General features: G+C 45.4%; 1 protein-coding gene across 1 annotated transcript; it reads left to right on the top strand.

The window, feature by feature from the left end:
- Nucleotides 1–6,268: 6,268 nt before the first annotated feature.
- LOC119400998 (uncharacterized) lies at nt 6,269–7,586 on the top strand. Its single transcript, XM_037667855.2, has 2 exons — nt 6,269–6,689; nt 7,182–7,586. Exons 1-2 carry the CDS (start codon nt 6,269–6,271, stop codon nt 7,397–7,399), a joined length of 639 nt encoding a protein of 212 aa, XP_037523783.2. The 3' UTR covers nt 7,400–7,586.
- Nucleotides 7,587–18,836: the final 11,250 nt, after the last annotated feature.

The raw sequence follows: 18,836 nt of genomic DNA, 5'->3' as shown, positions 1-18,836 counted from the left end.
GAGACCATCCCACTCGTCATGGTTAACGGGACTGTCTACCGTCCTTCATCGCTTTTCTCTTTCGTACCGCAATAGAAAGCGTACCGTCTGAGGTGTCCAACCTTGCAGCGGTTTCTCTGGAAAGTGAGTAGAAATTTTTCAAACAGAATTTTTTGATCGGCGTTCGGTCTTCTTCCATTGGCGCGAAACATGTCCACACCACTGGTCGGTGGACGCGATGACGATTGTAGTGCCGGTAAAAATTAAAACCGAAAGCACATGTGATTTGTGCAGGATTACTTTATTTTCGCTGAACACTATTGTAATGAATTGTAACAGTCGTTTTTAGTGCGCTAGCGGTTAAATGAAGCCTTATTATACGATTACAGAACACTTGTTTTGCTGTAATCGCAGTCTATGCGTTTCTTTTAGCACTGCTGCCGCAATCAAAGCCAAGTCGATTCATCAAAAAGAGACAATAAATGCGCGCCTTCACAGCGCAGCACATGTGAGACATCCTAACAACAATACAGCGGCACAGTACGACCAGCGCGGAGAGCCGCATGGCATCGCGCATGAGTTGAAGCAGATGAAATCGAAGACAACGCCGCAAGCAGTGCCACAGGGCGGCTTTTTGGATGCGTGAGGAAAAAAAAAGGCAAAAAATTACTCTCTGACGCAACCGAAAGGTGCCTCAAGTGCGTAAAATACAATTTCACGTTATACATGTTTGTTTTTAAGCAAAATGAGTCTACTTTCGAGGATTTCTTGTCATACCAGTGGATTGAACCACATCGCCGTTGGGTGACGCTAGCGGTCATTCTTTCACGATTTTCAACATCAAATTAAAAATATCATTCCTTTTTATGGGGCAAAAGCATGCACGTTGCCGCCGATGGGACGAACGATCTTCTCATTTTCACCACAATCAGAAAAACTTTTCCGAGTGGTAGACAGTCCCTTTAAACTTCTTTGGAAGCGTCATAAATGTCAATAAAACAGTCTGTCAGAGAACCTTATAAGCTCCGCGAATGTTCACAACACATGAATCTCGCGTTATTGGAATTTCTACGCGAAGCTGGCTACCATTTCTGCTGGGAAATGCTTTGTCGCCTGTGAGTGAATTTCTTTGCTGTCAGTGAGCAATCCTACACAGGCTAACACAGCTACGCCTAGCCAGAGTTTAAAAATGTGCCGACGAACTCTACGACGCGTCCAAGTGCATGCTGCTGAGTATTGTATGGAGTAGGTCACACTATGTTCGTGTTCTGCTTAATCGCTTAATTAGGCAAGATTAGTTAACTAACTTCTAAAGCAACGAAGCTGACCAAAGAATTCCGATTAGAAAGTTTTATATCGGTCTGCAAAACGTGCGATTAGACAGTTCCTATCTTTCTATCTATGAAAGGCTAATACTTATTAATAAAGCAACATATAATAATGATCAGTATTAGTGTGTTTCTGCTTACTGCGGGTGCCTGTTAAATGCAAAAGATGTCACGTGACATGCCCGCTAGCACACCGTGATCGATGTGCTCCCTTAATCTAATAATAAGAATAATAAATTAACTAATGTTACCTTAATAATTACATGTTAGAAAACAGCGAAGAGCTGTTATGACTCGCCTTTCCCACACTCACCTTCTTCGCGCAGTCAGTAGAAGAAGCGGTCCGGTCCTATCGCAAAAGCAATCGAAAACATTTCACTATGGGCACGTGGCGACAGGAGTCAGTTGCGCTGTGAACAAGACACCGTTATCTTGAAGGCGGAACGAAGCGTATTCGACAGACACAGTCTCCTATCGGAGGACCTGATGATACGGTGCGCTGCGTCGGAAATTCCAAGGGCTCTCCCATATGGTAAGGCCAACCCAGCAATCACGAACAATGGCGGCAAAAAAAGAATCAGTGGACTTGGGGTGGAGGCGAGGGCGAATGGGTTCGTTGGAAAGCACATCAACAAGTGCAGGATTTAGTGTATCGGAAAACGGCGCTGTTACTCTAACCCCAGGCCGTAGAGAAACATTAGGATAGCATTGGTTATCCTTGTTTAATTTGTGTCCGAAATCCCAACTTTTATTCGTAGTTTTTCTTGCTTTTGTTTGTTTCTTAAATGCGACTATCATGTTGTTGGCATAGGCCGGTTCTAACGTGTGGGGGAACGTAGCCAACCTTCCAACGTTTTCTTTTCCTTATATAGAAATTAAAAAGCAAATACCACCTCTGATTTCCCAAATGGGTTGCAATTGTCACGGTGCCGTGTAACGAGTGCAAAGAAGGACACAAGCGGAGAGTCATAGGTGTCCTAGGTGTGCGCGTAGGGGGGGGGGGGGGGGGGGGCAGGTGAGATATGGGGGGGGGGGGGGCGCTTAGCAGTCGAGCACCATGACCACTACAGCACCGTGGCGTGTCAAACAGAAATGTGGTGATTTATGCATATCTGGAACGATTAGCAGCGCAGGAAACACAGACACAAAAAGTAAACGAGGGCTCGTAATGTCGTCTCGTGTCTTATTTTTTTGTGTCTGTGTTTCCTGCGCTACTAATCGTTTCGGGTCAAACGGACTCCCCCGTTTCAAGTACTGTCTGCATTTTTTTTTGACGCACGTCTGCGGGATTTTCCTTCGCGTTCCTTATCGACAAGTGCTTGATTGAAAGGGAACACTTTCAGCCTATTTGCATGCGGTCGTCCACTTGAACACGCGCGGATCATTTCACACGTGTAGGGGACAACAGTACCGTACATTCTAAGCACGTGTGCATGTTTTTCCGCCTTATCTTTACCGTAACAGTGCCCTATCGTAGCCTCGTCGAAAGGAAACAGGTCTATCAGCCTTATCAGAGTTGGATTGTCCGAGGCCCCTTCAAAATCTTACGGGAACAAACACCGCTGATAAATTCTACGGTAAAGATTAACGTTTACACAGTTACGTCCCGGGGAAAGGCCCACTGCGTCATTATTCTCCTCTGCCCACGCGCACCGTTAGGAAGGGTTTTACTTGCTCAAGGAATACGGGTCACGAGACCTCATCAGAGACGTCACGTGTAATGTCGTTTGTAGGATGCCGCGTCCCTGTCGACCCTGGCAGTAGTGATGCCGGCAAAGTAGTAAGGGCCGCGAAGTGGCACGGCGTAGGTTATTGCCCCCCTCCCCCTCCCTGTGACACGGGACCAACCACTGACACTAGTGAAATAGCGATACTTACAGGCAGAATCTTGCCTTTCATTTGCAATTGTACGACAGTGGTAGCGTCATGTGACATTCCTTCTTAGGTCACGTGCCGCAGTGCTGTTGCGGTGCACATAGACCCTCTCGTACTGTTAGGGTACTGGACTGCGTCGCAAAACCATAAGCGGATGCGGACGACTATTGGACCGAAAGGCGGGCTGTAGACCATCGACTCGTTGTGCGAGGTGAGTGACCGTGAGTTGCTAGAGTACAAGCACCTTCAAATACACACTTCCTGTTTCTTAAGAGACAAGGTTTGTTTCTTGGTGTCATGTAATGAAATAGGGCAGAAGGTCAAGGGAAGATGGAATCTTGCAGAGATGAAAAATTATCCAACGTTCAAGAAGTTGTCATCTTATGTAACGAAATAGTCTATACCGGCACCGGCTTTTTTTATTTGATCATGTTCAACGAACACATGGGTCAGAATATCCGTTCGACTGGTCACGACAAATGCGGTGATAATAACGCGAAACAAATAATTTTTATTTTCCAGAACAACGAGGATGCTGCATATATTAGTGCCCATTCTTATCCTTCTGCTACGTAAGTTTTATGTTTTCTTTGGTTACATATTTAACACTTTAAGCGGCTATGGTGTCTCGAAATCAAGCGATATCATTCAAGTATATGAGAGAAATTGTCAGAATTGTCCCATCAGGGGGAGCTGATTAGACAATTACACAACATGAGGTGGCATTGCCAGATGTACTTACTTTTCTGCTGTTTTGTTACTTTGGCAATGTGCTCTTTCATCGTTTTAATGCTGACACATCTTGCAAAACGCTGAGCGCCATTCTAGAGCTCTGCCGTTGATGGCCTAACATTTCGTTTAGCACCGTTCAGCACGTTTAGTCTTGCGACCCACACTGTGAAATCTCCGATGGGCGGCGTGTTCACGTAATGAAAGTATTTTTTACCTACCAGTACGTCATTGTGCGACCGTCCAAAAACACAGAGGGTCCCTTATGCGTTCGCCTAAGACGTCTTAGGCGAATTCATAAGATGAATCGTACGACTCGACCGCGAAATCCACACATTCTGGCTATTTTATCGTGCATATTATATGGACGTCCTGGTTTATCTAACTAACTTTATTTGATTTTAGGGTCACTAGTTCTCGTGATGAAAATGTTCTTTGACCTACCGATAGATTTTGTGCGACAGCCCAAAAAGCACAGTATGCATTTGCCTGAGAAGTCTTAGGTGACGGCATAAGGCGAGCCGTATGACTCGAAGGTGAAAGCCATTTGGTGTGGCTATTTTACCCTGTACTTTATGTAGACGTCCTACGTTCGCTAATTAACTTTCACTATTCAACTTTTTCTCATTTTACCGTCACCAACGAACTTTTTCTCTGATTAACATCCACTACGTAACCCGACTCACTTAATGTGCGTTGATTATCAATTAACTCTCTACTCACTTAATTTGCTTTGATTATCATCACATATATGCACAGTCATTCTTTCATTCGCTTTTTTGTGTGTTTCGCTTCCCTAGATGTCACGAGATCATTTATGATTCGCTTTTCCCACGCCGGCTTTCGTTCAAGGCCACGTTCACACGAAGTATGGCCTGCAGTATTCTCTTAATAAATAAATAAATAAATAAATAAATAAATAAATAACTCGACATGCAAAGGTTTTCGCCTTAAAAGTGTTGCAAATAGGTTCTGCTGAGTCCCGCAAGTTGGAGGAAGGCTTATGAAAGGGGTAATGAGACAACCACCCGTTCATAGCACGAAGCCACAACGAAATCCATGCTGATTTCTCTGAAAGAAAGCTTCTTAATTACCGAAAAATTCGCCCTAGTCCGGGGATCGAACCCGGGACCAACGCCTTTCCGAGGTGGTCACTCTACCAATTGAGCTAACCAGGATCGAGGCTAGCAATTCGCAGCGCGAGGGCAAATTAATGGACAACTCGAAATGCGTTGACACTGCATATTAGAAGTCCTGTTGCTTATGACAACAGGGCGTCGCTCGAGTAGTAACTGCCAACTTTGCTCATAAACGCGCGATTTTCGAGCGTTGGCGCATGCGCCATCTCGAAAGACATCAGTAGACGGTTCCCATACATTTGTCTGTGCTGTGCTCTCAGCGCTTACTTCGCGTTGAGACGACAGCCAGCACGAAAAGCGCTTCTCTCCCTGGAGCGGCCGTATTCCCTTATACGAACGTTTTGTAGAGTTACGCGAGATCGGATCTAAAAGACTTAGCTGCTGTCAGTGCACGTTAAAGAACGCCAGATGGTTGGAATTTCCGGAGCCCTCCACTACTGCGTGCCTCATAATAATGTGGGGGTTTTCAAATCAAATCCAATTCTTTTAATTTTGCCTTGTAGAGGTACAGACAGAGGAGGCGCAGAAGAAGCTGTCAGAAACAGCTTGACAGAACCGCGGCACCCGTTAGCTTGCCAGCGGCTTCACAACAGGGCTCATCAACAACAGTATTGAAAGTGTAACGACAAATATACAATAATCGACAAATGCGAGAGCGAAACAAAAAGAGATTATACAATATAGTATAGATAACGTTCACATTCGATACGCACAGGCATCGCTACAAAAAAAAAAAAAAAAGGAACGGAATCTACATGTTAGCATACATGACACGCAAAGCAGTGTTTGACGAACTGTGGAGATCAAAATTATTATGCGCATACGAATTTAATAGTCAACGAAGAGTGATTAGCAGACGTTTCCTGCCTGAATTTATTCTGGGTGTCTGCACAACCCAAGTTTCTGCATGCCTTGTCACATATGCTGCTTGTCGGGTATGCAAATCAGCAAGGTACCGTAAGTGGGTTTATGTTTTTTCGAGTTTCGAGTTTATACCTGACACTCAAGCGGTATTTGTACAGGTTCTGGATTTTTAATACGCTACTTTGCAAAAAAGAGATCCGCACTCGGTGAGTCCCAGGAAACAATATGAACATGAACATTATGAACATTTGGCACGTAAAACCCCACACATTATTAAAAGTTAGCTGCAAGCCTTACTTCGTATAACATTGCAATTTGTTGCTGCCGCATTCGCTGCTTCGCCCTTTCGGTGAAATGTCTTTCTTGCGGCTCGCTTATTTCTCGTTCGTGCACCTTTACAAAACAGATGTAGTGCAGTCGGGCCAGTCCTCGCTCAACTACTTCATGGACAACTTGCTGCAAGCCGCACCGCGCGACTCCTTCCCTCTAGAAGACGCCTACTTCGAAGTGGATGTACAGAACGACACTGTGCTTGAGTTCTACCCTTTCGAGATCAGCAACGGAACGGTCAGGCGCTTTCGACGCCGAGTTCAGCGTCAGGGAGACTGCTACAAAGTGCAGTCAGCCGGCTCGAACGTCATCACGTGTCCGCTGTCGTTCGCCGGCTTGACGGCTACGTACGTTCTTCATCCGGGCACTCCCGGCGTTGACAGCCGCGACTTGCAGTTCTTTGTCCACGAGGGACACGGTGCCATAGAGATCACCGCTAGTCCAGGTGGGCTTGGTTAAACACATATCCGTCTGACTTTTCAGTGTTGTTGAATAATAATAATAATAATAATAATAATAATAATAATAATAATAATAATAATAATAATAATAATAATAATAATAATAATAATAATAATAATAATAATAATAATAATAATAATATAATAATAACAATAATATAATAATAATAATAATAATAATAATAATAATAATAATAATAATAATAATAATAATAATAATAATAATAATATAAGGATAGAGCACATTTAAATTGTTTACACCTGCTATGAAAAAAAATGTCAGCAAGAATAGCAGAAGAAATGATGCAGCATTAAAGCGACCTTAGGATGTTTCGTAAAGTAAGTTTTGTCACTGCAGAAAAAAAAACACTGACTGAAGTTCTGACTGAACTTCGCAGGCAAAACACGCACTTTTTAGTGCCATCTTTGCCATATCGCATAATGATGGCTTTTCTTTTTTTTTCCTATTCCATTAGGAAGGCGAACACAGCTCACCGAGTTCCGCCTGAGCTCCGTCAACGTGACTATGCAGAAAATGAGCAGCGTGCTTATTCATCCCGACGTGGACGACATTTTCGCGACAAAAGCGGCCGAAGCCGTCGAACGGACTCTGTGGGCAGCGCTCTCCGGCTCCTACGCCGACATGATGAAAGTGGTCGTGGGCAGCTTACGAACACAGCCCGTTATAACCTGAAGTCCGTGTTTATAGATAGAATAATCAACGTCATCGTTATACCCTCAAAAACAAACTTTTCACAATGTTCATGCGTTTTAAGCAGACATAGTAAAATTCTGCGAAGTTTTCTACACAATCGCTAAGAAGACATGAAGGTGGAAGCCTCAGTGTCGATGCATTGAAGAACGACGCACACATATTTCGATTTGCCTGTGGCCGATGACACAGACATGTTTCTGCATAATCTAACTCAACTTCCTTCCTTTTCTAATATGCCATGTTGTAACCAATGTTAATTAAAACTAACAGACAATCAAGCCAAGGTAAGTATTCCCGTTGTTATTTGCAGTAATTATGATATAAATGTGAAGAAACTAAAGTGACGAAAAAAGAACCTGCCGCCGGCAGAGAGCGAACCTGCAACCTTCGAATAACGCGCCCGATGCTCTACCAATGCTCTACCACCGTAGCTCAATTGGTAGAGCATCGGACGCGTTGCTCGAAGGCTGCAAGTTCGGTCCCTGCCGGCGGCAAGTTGTATTTTCGTCCACTTGAATGTATTCACATTTATATCATTATTGCTGCAAATAACAACCCCGGCTACACTTTCCTTGGCTTGAGTGTCTGTTAGTTCTCATTAACGTTTTGTGTAGCAAAGAAAAACGAGCCCTTGAATTACCATTCTTTATTTTGTAACCAATGAAAGACAAAAAAAAAACAAGCAAACGAATATAAGCTTACAAGAAGACACAGGTTCTAGCTATTATCTTGCAAGTTACAAATTGTTAAGTGCATGTAGGCACCATCCGCTCGTTCTTAATTGCGAGAACGACAAATTACACTTGGAATGCGGCGGCGTCCTTTGAGTGCGGCCTCGGCACTATGGTTACCTTAGCGCTGAGAGCCTCCGCAACGCTTTGGGAAAAAAAAGAAAGGGAATTAGTTCACATGCTATCACTATATGTGTATACCGTAGTGACTTTAATTTGTAGGCGTGCTTTGCAAGAGCAAACGGTGCGTGGCTCAGAGTGGGTAGTTTGCCTCTTCTCATTTTATTTTTCTCTCTTTTTTGGGCAGGTCTCCAGCGATTCGAGGCATGCCGCGGAAAGTGAAATTTAGCCAAACACGATGAATCCCGGCTCACGTTGTACACGATATGGCTCTTAATCTATTTGTAGGCGCATGCGCGAGTTCACGCTCAGCTGTTCGAAATTGGGGGAGGAGAGGGGGGAGAGAAGGGGGAAGGGGGGGACAGGCACTTAAGGGGTCAGAGGGCGGGGGCTCAGGTTTAGTCTTGTATGTTTTTATTTTTGCAAACAGCTTATGGAATCTCGTGTACATCAGGTGAAATGGCAAGCTCGAGTCCCGAAAACTTATAAATCAAATGCCTAAAGCAGACCCCGGGGGGGGGGGGGGTAGAGACCCCCCTCCCCCCCGAGATTTTGATGGAGTAGGGTGTTTTATCGAAAATAAATAATAAAAATATGTATTTTTCTTAAGTTGTCAAGGTTTTCAGTAAGTGCCCCCCCACCGAAAAACTGCTGGCTACGGGCCTGGCCTAAAGGTATATTAAACGAAAAATTTACATTCCTTTTCGTGAAACAGTTTGACTGCGTGCCCAACTGCGTTACATGCCAGCTTGAAAAAGCACTTTTCTGTAGTTTCTGTCTACATGAAATCTTAAAAACAAAATGTGTAAATTTAATTATACCTTTTATAGAAAGCAAGTCATGCCGTTTGTGCAAGTGAGCTTCCTTCTTTGTTTGCTTGTGTTTGCGTATAAGAGAGACAGAGCGGGCACAGGCGCTGCCAGACAATGGAGAGTTTTAGTGCCGGAGATCCAAAGCGGCTTGAGTAGTCAAGCCCTTGCGTTTCTTTGTATTCCCCTAGGGGACGGCTCGGAGTGCAGAGGAACACAAGAGCATGATCTATAGCGCAAAATAGCGCGGAAACACAACGAATGTCAAGATGGGACACGAACAAACGTTACCCTCCTACCCTTTTAAATTACAAGAGCATGCGTACGCTAGGTTCTTTGGAGCCCCGGCACTAAAAATATTCTATTGTCCATTGTACCCCCTCCCCCCCATATGCGGATCCTTGCACACAAGAAGGTTTTTTTTTAAGGAACGCAATAAAAAGAAACTTCTTGTTCGCGCATGCCTGTGGCTCTTCGTAGAGTTACATACATTCACTGTACGGGGAGCGTAAAAAGTTTATAAACCATTTGACACAAGAAAAAGCTTCATATTCCCGTGGCTCCGGCAGGCAGCTTTGAAATTAGATTTCTGGCCTGTTCTAAAACGCTCTAACCACATGTACTGCGCAGTTCGACCGAATACAGACGCAAATTGACGAGAAATTTAAATTTTTCTCGAACCTAGCGGTCTCTAAACTTTTGGCGTCCACTGTAAGTTTAGGTATACACTGTGATGTGTTTTAGTGCGGCAACTCTCACATGTGATGGTAGCACACTGAGCAGGCCCCTAGCCAGAAATCTTTTTCGGGGGGGGGGGGGGGGTGGGGGGGGAGGGGGCCACTTGCTGGAAACCTTGACCATTTGAGGAAAACACCTATTTTTATTATTTATTTTTTGTAAAAACACGTACTTCACCAAATTTTCGAGAAGGGGTGGGGGCTAGCTACAGGGCTGACACTGAGGTCTTATAATGATTCACCTATTCTTCGAAAATTATATGTCTGCTACGTGTATATCCATCACTGGCGACTTATTTGCTTGCTTGTATACCCGCGTGTTAAATTCATACGCTTAGTTGAATTCCTGGGCCTGTACGACAGTTTCGATCTCGGCATGGTCATGCAAAAAACATTCTAAATGGCGGCCTGTGCGTCACCACTGGAGTCAGGAACTATACAGGTGCTATACAGGAGCGGAGCGGCTGCGGAAACATCACGATGTCGTGCTCGTACCGTGTTGTGTCGTTAGCATACAGTATGAACCGAAACTAGCTTTTAAAAACATGGGGTGAATACTTTTTCAGTGCGCACTCACGCTTGCCAGTACATTTTCTACGCTCTTGAGGATTCGGCCTTTCATTTGACGCAGAAAAAAAAAAACGCGACAACTGAAAATTTTCGTGCGAGTACCCCTTTAAGGAGAGAAAGCTACAAAAACGGCGTAGGAAAAAAAAAGACAGGAAAAAGGAAGAAGGTATGTAAACGTAGCGGCAACAAACATTCTACTGCTTTTTTTGGGGGTGCAAACAATTTTCTTTTGCACTCTCTTGCTCGGTTAACCTCGCACGGCGTCTAGACTAAATGCATTGGAGAAAACGCAAAAATTTCTTCATGCTTCGTGTTTTCCTGACGCGACGTTTCATATTTTCGTGTCGCTTGTTGCTAATGCTTTGGCGTATAAAAGAAACGGGAACCCCGCGACGTGGCTGCATGAACAGCGCCGGGGAGTCGGCCCCTGAGGCCACTCAGCTCTCGACTTGAACTTCACGCGGCCACGAAAAAAAAGAAAGAAACGCCTTCGAAAGCATTCCCAGGTGAGTTAGTATTCGCTTTCCAGAACGTGGAGTTTTCGTTTTGAACTATTCGTCGAATATGTGCATAGAGAACGTGCGCTGCCCTTGTACTGTGAAGCCGCAGCCGCCGCCAGCGGCTGCGGCTGTATACTATACAGTCGGAATCATACTTGTCCAGGGAGGCCGGTCGGCCACTTCAGCAGCCGTTCTTTTGCAGAAATATGTAGAAACCAACGCTCTAATGATACCAGACATAGTCATACCGCATGCTATGTTTTTGTGCTATAATTCAAGCACGAACAGAAGTTTGTAGCTAAGTCGAGGTAGCCGCTGCGGACGGTGCCAGCATGTCCTACGTATTTGCTAATCGGTAAAAATGAAGTACACTTTTAAATACGTGACGCCACGCGCGATTTCCGAGCGAGATTTAAAAAGGAAACATTGACCTTGATTATCTCTTCTGTTAATAAGCTTCTGATGGTGAACTTAACGGCATTACAGTTCTCAGAGTACACTTCATCAATATAAGCCGATTCATTCTTTCACTTTACTGTTTAGTTACGTAAAGTGTGGAATCCGTTATCGACGAGCAGGGGACACAAGAGCTGATAACGTATGCTGCTTATCAGTTAAATATGCCCTCATCTTTTGGGATAACTTATACTCAACTGCATGTTCTCACCGCAGTTGTGAACGATCCAGAACATCGGCCAAGATGCCTCTTGCGATGATTGCCAGTGCCTGCAGATTCCGTGCCAACGGGGCTTCGCCGTTTGTGTCGGCTTTGCTGACGGCGATGGTCGCGGTTTCGGCCCTGCTGTCTCTGTCCCGGGGACAATGCCTCAGTTACGCGTGCTTCAAGCAGTGTCGTGACAGCGGACGAGGACCCGGCAAGTGCCTGAGCCACTACCACAACAGCGTGAGATACATGGGCTGCGCGTGTTCCGACACCATCGACTATCACTTGGCAGACGAGCAATATGTACTACTACTGCCGCAGTACGAATGGGCAGCAGTAGCAGCAACAGCAGCAAATAGTCTTCCGATGATGAAGATGAAGAATGGTTGAAGATGTGGACACTGGTCCTATTTTATGAGCGATAATAAAATACCAGGCTACCAGAGCAGTTCGACTCACGTAATCAGCTGCAAGCAGCGGTCACAGTCAGTAGCGTAGCCAGAAATATTTTTTTTAGTTCCGGGAAAAGGGGGGGTGGGGTTCAACCATACTTTATCTATAGTTCGTGTGTGCGTTCGTATGCGTAAGTTTATATATACACATGCAAAACTGAAAAATGTCTGGGGGCGGGGGAGACTTATAACACCCCCCCTACCCGGCTTCGTCAGTGGTAATATTATACCGAGATTTTCAAGCAATATCTCTGCACATATTTTTCTCCACTTACACACCTACGTTTAAAGCCAGCCATATATTCGATGTGATTGTTCAATATATACCACAATTATTCATTTATTTCTAGTTGAAACATTTTTAATGTAATGGACCTCGGCGCATGCATAGTGGTGTCCTGCCTTTCACACACATTCCTTGGCTTAAGAGAGCGCCGTCTAGACAGTTAATAAATATAATTCATTATTGCACTGTATTTTTGTGCTCTCTTACTACAACAAAATCAAGTACGAATCTGCCTTTTTTCACGATGCCACGGCGCATGCGCCCTTGCCCAAGCGGGAAAGTCCCGAAACACCTCTTTATCTCGGAGGCTTTGCTTCTGGCCATAGCGGTTGTCCCGGCACCTACCAATACCTTAACAAAACAGCACAGGACAGCACTTAAGAATGCAGAAGGCGCATTAACTTGCAATTTTTGGAGAGATGGTACGCGCCCCTAAAAGAATTAGTTGACCCGGGCCCCCAAACACCAGATGTCGACCTTGTGTACTGATGCCTGGTCCTTTTATTGCTGCGTGTAAAACGTACGCTTTTACCCATGCTTTTTTTTTTCTTTTGTTCTCATCCATCGGCTCTGTTTCGAAGAACACACATTCAGTGTCAGCTGGAAGAAACTTCAAAGACGACCGTTCTCGAGGAACGCTTTTTGTTTTAGGATGTCTTAGCAGCACCGCTATACAGCCTGTAAAGAATTGTAATTGAGCTCCAACGACTGCAATTTAGATTGACGGAGCACTCTTTTTTGTTTACTAACGCCGGCGTTAGAGGACGAACGCTGGCTGTTTCCGAAGCCTGGATCAAACGCAGAATGGATTAAAGCGAGCTTCACCGCCGCTATCTACGAATACAGAGGACGACGGCATTTGCTGTTTTACGAGTGAGTTTTCTTAGTGCATTTTCTAGACGAATGTGTCGAACGTTGTTATGACCCTGTCTACTACGCGAAGAAATGCTTTGCTGTAAAAGGGGACGTGGTTATGATCTTTAGCCTGCGTCTGTCTGCCAGTCTTTACGGTGAACAGAGAGGTCTTCACTGTAAACGAAAATCCAGGCGAGACTTTACGAGACATCGCGAGACCAAACAATATAGTATATAGTACTCTGCGAGACCTGGCGATGTTTTGCGAGCTTCCCCAAGAATGATTCGTATTAAAAGGCTCCTAAGTCACTCCGAATTCAAAGTCGAGAGAGCGGTTTCTTTCTCGCCTACACTATTTTTCATACAGGTGTTATCTCCTCCACACCATGCACTCATGTCTTCAAAAACAAGCGGAAAATATCGGCACTAAGCGTTGTGCCTATCGGGATTTCGCGCTTTTAGGCTACACGCTGGTATCTCCGCTTGTGGAGTTAAACGCACACAACTAAGCGAAATCAGTTGGCGCACGATAGTCATGCGAGTCAAGGCAGAACGGGCGTGGGACTGCATGGCGAACTAGGGTAGGAGGCAATTCACAACTGATACTCCCCGTGTAAGGACCAATCGAGAGCTTATTTCATCATGACGTCGCGTAAACGGACTGCTGGCGTCATTAATTGTGCCGAAGAGACGGGAGACGCCAAGCGAGAATAACGCATTCGTTCTTTTATTTTCAGATGTTGTTTAGGCCCCCTCCCCCTTTTTTTTTTGAAGTGAAGTGCTTTATTTTTCTCCACACAAACACACTTGTACAATTACCTGGACCGATAGCCAAGGAAGGCTAGTTTCCGGTCCAGTGTTTAAAAAATCAAACAGACAGGTCAATTACAGAGTTTACCAGAACGGCATACAATACTATTTCATAATTAAAACAAACCATATAATCCTCATAAATATATTTTTTCATAAAGTACACTTAGTTTATCAATGTAGGTTCGTTAGATATCCTGGTTTTCAATGAAAAAGTATTTGCTATATAATGAAAAATTCAATTTACTATTTTCAATGAAAAAGTATTTAAAGGGCTATTGACACGAGGATTTTCAGTTGTCGTTTTCTTGCGTCAAATGAGAGGCCAAGCCCTCAAGTGCCAAAAAAATGTACTGTTAAGCATGAGTGCACTTTGAAAAGGTAATTACAATATGTTTTTAAAAGCTATTTTCGGTTCCTACCGTACCCTGAGGTCACAACGCGGTGTGAGCTTCTCTTCACGTGCTCGTGCAATATATCGTGACGTTTCCACGGCTGCTTCGCACCGTTGCTCCGTAAGTGACGCACGGGCGGCCATTTTGGAAGTTTTGGGACTGCTGCGTGAAGTCACCAGAATCAGTACTGTAGCCCGAGGTCAAGCTATTGTCGGTGTCGGTAGGTGCGCCGCGGAAAAATATCAAAATAAAATATCTTATCATGATTTCCTGAGCTTCACACTAGCTCAAAGCCGTCTCTGTATACAGGGGATTTGTATGACAGAGTAAACTCACCTTCGAAAAATGGTGTCAGTACCCTTTTAATGGATGTGGAGCGCTACATGGCAGACGAGTGGAACCACGGAAAATGCAATTGCTGCGCACACTTGGAGTTAGCCGTAGCGCATACGAACTACTCACACTCGGTATAAATGGACCAAAACAGTTGTAGTATACCGTTTACTTGATTATATCGTCTTTTTATTATTTTTTTCTTCAGTCAACGACCAGCTCTACGGAACTAGACATGCCAAGCGGACTCGCTCAGAAAGGCACCCATCATATAATTAGAATGTAGCCATCAGACTTTCGTCACTCCACCGGTCGCCATGACAACGACGGACGTAATGATGGCGATCCTGGCGACCACGTTAGTGTTAGCGGAGGCTACAAAAGACGACTCCGGAGATTGCCAGGAGGCCTTTTGTCGCAGGCTATGCGTCTCCTGGCGCCACCTGACGGGCGTGTGTCTCGAGTTCTGGCCATATAGGGGCGAGAAGAGGTGTCACTGCTCGGACGTTTGGTTCGTCCTTCCGCCAAGACGGAACGCCACTGGAAGGTAAAAAAAAAGCCCCAGAACTCTCCACAAAATCATTAAAGTTATTTCAATCATTAAAGCTATTGCAATCAATCAATCAACCCACCAAATAAGAGTTTGCGTTTAACGGTGCAGGTACGGTAGGCATTTATGGAAAACTCACAGGGTTCGTTTTGCATTCGCCTAAGACGACTCCAAAGCGAAAGCCGTCTTCTTTTTATTCTCTGATCTTGCCCCGCCCACCTCCAAAAGCTTTACGCCCCTAACGTGGTTCTGCACTTCCTCCAGGATCGGAGGCATTACAAGCTTTCTGCACCTCCCCTGGTTTTGCACTGCCTCCGTAATCGGCCCTCTTTGGCCAAGCGACGATGTCACGTGACGTCACGATGACGACACAAATTTAGACGATCTGTGACGTCTTGATGACGTCATATGGTGATGTCAACACGCTATGGTGATTTTTTGCGTCACCCATGTTGACGCCGATGCTCAATTTTTACGTTTGATGAGGTAGCTAAGGCTTTCGCCTTAATAAAATATGGCTGTTATGTCATTCTACGGGAACGTGCATTCGAGACAGGCGCTGTACATAGGACAAACAAGACACCGTTCGCGCACCATGGCCATTAACCTCTTCAGGAGGGAAGACGAGATCAGCTGTTTCAGGGCTTTCTTGTTCTCATGCATGGGCCAAGAGACGATTTGAACTCCTTTGATGTTCTGCGTTTCTTCGAGATGGCTCGCTAAACGTCACAATGTAGCGCGAATACACAAATACAAAGACAGTGTAAGGCACACTGTTACAAGCTGCCACCAGCGTCGCCGGCGCGAAGTCGGCGACGGGAATGACAGCAGGTTAGTTCGTTCCGTACGCAAGCAGAGACAGTGAAGAGATCAGAGACGTGGGAAACAAAACAAAAGAACTTTACTCTAAGGATATTGCGGCACAAGAACTCTCATACCGCACTTATTACAAACTAACAACTACATACAAACTCAATAAATCAGATACAGGAGAGAAGGATTATAAACTACACAACACTAACAACTACCTACAAACACAATAAATCAGATACAGGAGAGAAGGATTATAAACTACACAAAACTAACAAACACTAAAACTACTGATGCGAAAGTTCGAAGATATAAACAGGGGAAGGCATACGTGTGATGACCGGCAGCGTTGAGTCCACGACGATCGGATGCGAGAAGTCACAGAGAGTTCTGGCACGACTGCGATGTCGGTGGTGTTGCAACGCTGGTGTTTCCGGGAGGCTAGTGCTTGAAGGCGACCTCGGGCAGGTTGAGCTAACCCGAGAGGAAGCTCCGATGTCTACGATGCGGACGTTAATTTCTCGTCACAACTAAACGAACGGCTAAGTTTAGGTGGCCAGCCGATACAGAGCCACACTAAAAACTTCCAGAAGGGATACTTGTTGATCTGCTTCTACACCATGTTGGTAAGCGACTAGACTGCTTAGCAGGGCCAAATCCTGCGCTTAAATCATTCTCGTGTCCCCTCATCCTTTTCCTGGGGGAACAAGGGACCTCTACCTGGGTCCAATCATGCGCGTTTCATCGTTCGAAACTCCGCCCTAAAATTACACTGACCACACCCCCTTTTAATTAGGAGAGGGTCCTCAACTGAGCGAGGGTGACGATCTGTCGGGGTGCTGCCATACGGCTTGTCCACCAGAAGTTTTTCCCGTGGGAACGGTCAGTTTGCTTGGCTCTCAGCCGGAGCGTCTTGAAGTCAAAAGCTTGTTCGGAGTACCTCGCGGCCTTTGCAAGATCCTGCCGCCGCCGTAGGTACAAAGGATCAATCGTCCGCGGCGACGTTCGAAGAAGGACACCCCATTCAGCACTTCCCGGCTCTTTTCAAGAGTACGCGGCTCCCGCCGGTCAGCGGGGAAGAGCGGCGCCCGTTAATTCGCCGTGACGCCGGGACGCAAAAATCGCCGTCCGTGACATTGCCCCCCACTTTCAGAATGTTATTCATAACATTTGCTCACACGGAGGGCAATTTTTCAACAACAAGGAACGGAACACCACCAACAATGGAGAAATAAGGACTGTCCTTCTCTTACACAAGATAATAGGCAGAGCGCATCAAGTTAACAACAAAAAACAATTATTAGAGTACCAGCTTCAGTTACACACAACAATGTCAATGCGCCATACAAACAAGAAAAAGAAATAGCCGTACACGGCACCCATCAATACAGAATACACTGCACGAATGTATACTACGAAACAAAACGGAACCATTGCGCTCCTCTACTGTGAAATCCTTCCATGTGCATTACAACATGTAAGAACAACCGGTGCACCAAGCAAAAATATTAACTCAAGATACACTTCTTATACAATGAAATACGCACATACAAAAATATAACAACGACGAAAGGAAAAAAATGCTAACATGCTCCCCAGACCTCAAAGAACTATATCCGGCTCAAGTAATCGGCTCCCACGTTTTCGCTGCCCTTAATATGCGTAATGGTGAACTGGTACTCTTGCAGTAGTAAACTCCACCGAAGTACTCGAGCGTTCAGCTGTTTTGCCTGTTGGATATAACTCAGTGGCTGGTGATCTGTCTGGACACAAAAATGTACTCCATACAAGTACATGGAGAATTTCTGAATTCCCCATACCAACGCGAGACATTCGCTTTCGACGGTACTATAGGCAGCCTCCCGTGGAAGCAGCTTTCGGCTGGCATAAGCTGTGGGGTGGGGCTTGCCTTCGTGGGCCTGCATGAGCACTGCTCCTAGACTTGTGTCCGATGCGTGTCGTTATGCAACCGCACAACGCTTATCTCCAAAAGAAAAACATACACGCTTAAGAAATAATCAAAACCTCAAAACTAGTCACGTAAACAATATCTGGAAGCCGATTTACCAAAAGAAACATGCGAAAACCAAAATAAACAATCAAAACATAAGTTCAAAACAAAGAAAACAAATCCGGTAGCGACAGTTACTCAAAATTTGACGGCTGTCGTTTACTTTTGAGACATACGCGCGGTGGTCGCCCCCTCTGGGCCTTTCTTGTGGGACGGGGACTACAACAATCGCGAAACCCATTCGCTTCGCCTCCGAACCCCACCAAGCTTTTCGCTGGAGGCCTGCGTTCTTCCCCTCGTTGGGCTACTTCTTGGGAACCACGGATTCTGCACTCCCGTGCCCCATCAAACGTGCCGTGGATAGAACGGCGGGAGAGCCGACCCCTTCCCACTGGCTGCATTGGCGCACAACCCGCCTTTCTTTTTCTTTTCGTCTGGCGGTGCAGATGTGTGGAAAACAATCTTGTAAAAGATGACAAACGCCTCACTCCGGCTACACTGCTCCAGCGTTTCGAGTCTTTCTTTACACGCGTAGTGCTCTTTGCCGCCCTGCGCGCCCTACGGTGCCGCTTGCGTCTATGCCTCTTCTTGGGGCTCACCTTCGAGCATCCCGCTTGCAGCTGATGCTCATCAACTTTCTCGAAGCTCTCGTTAGCTTTCTCGTCCGCACTGTCTAAATGACCGACGAACAAGTCATCGTCTTCTTTGCTCGGCAGACTGGCGGACAGCCTAACGCGCTTAGGGACAATGCAGCTGCTTTCCTCTGAACAACCTAGGTCGCGC

Source organism: Rhipicephalus sanguineus, chromosome 7 (genome assembly GCF_013339695.2).
Source record: "Rhipicephalus sanguineus isolate Rsan-2018 chromosome 7, BIME_Rsan_1.4, whole genome shotgun sequence".
NCBI lineage: Eukaryota > Metazoa > Arthropoda > Arachnida > Ixodida > Ixodidae > Rhipicephalus > Rhipicephalus sanguineus.
This window is presented reverse-complemented; position numbering and strand designations above follow the sequence as displayed.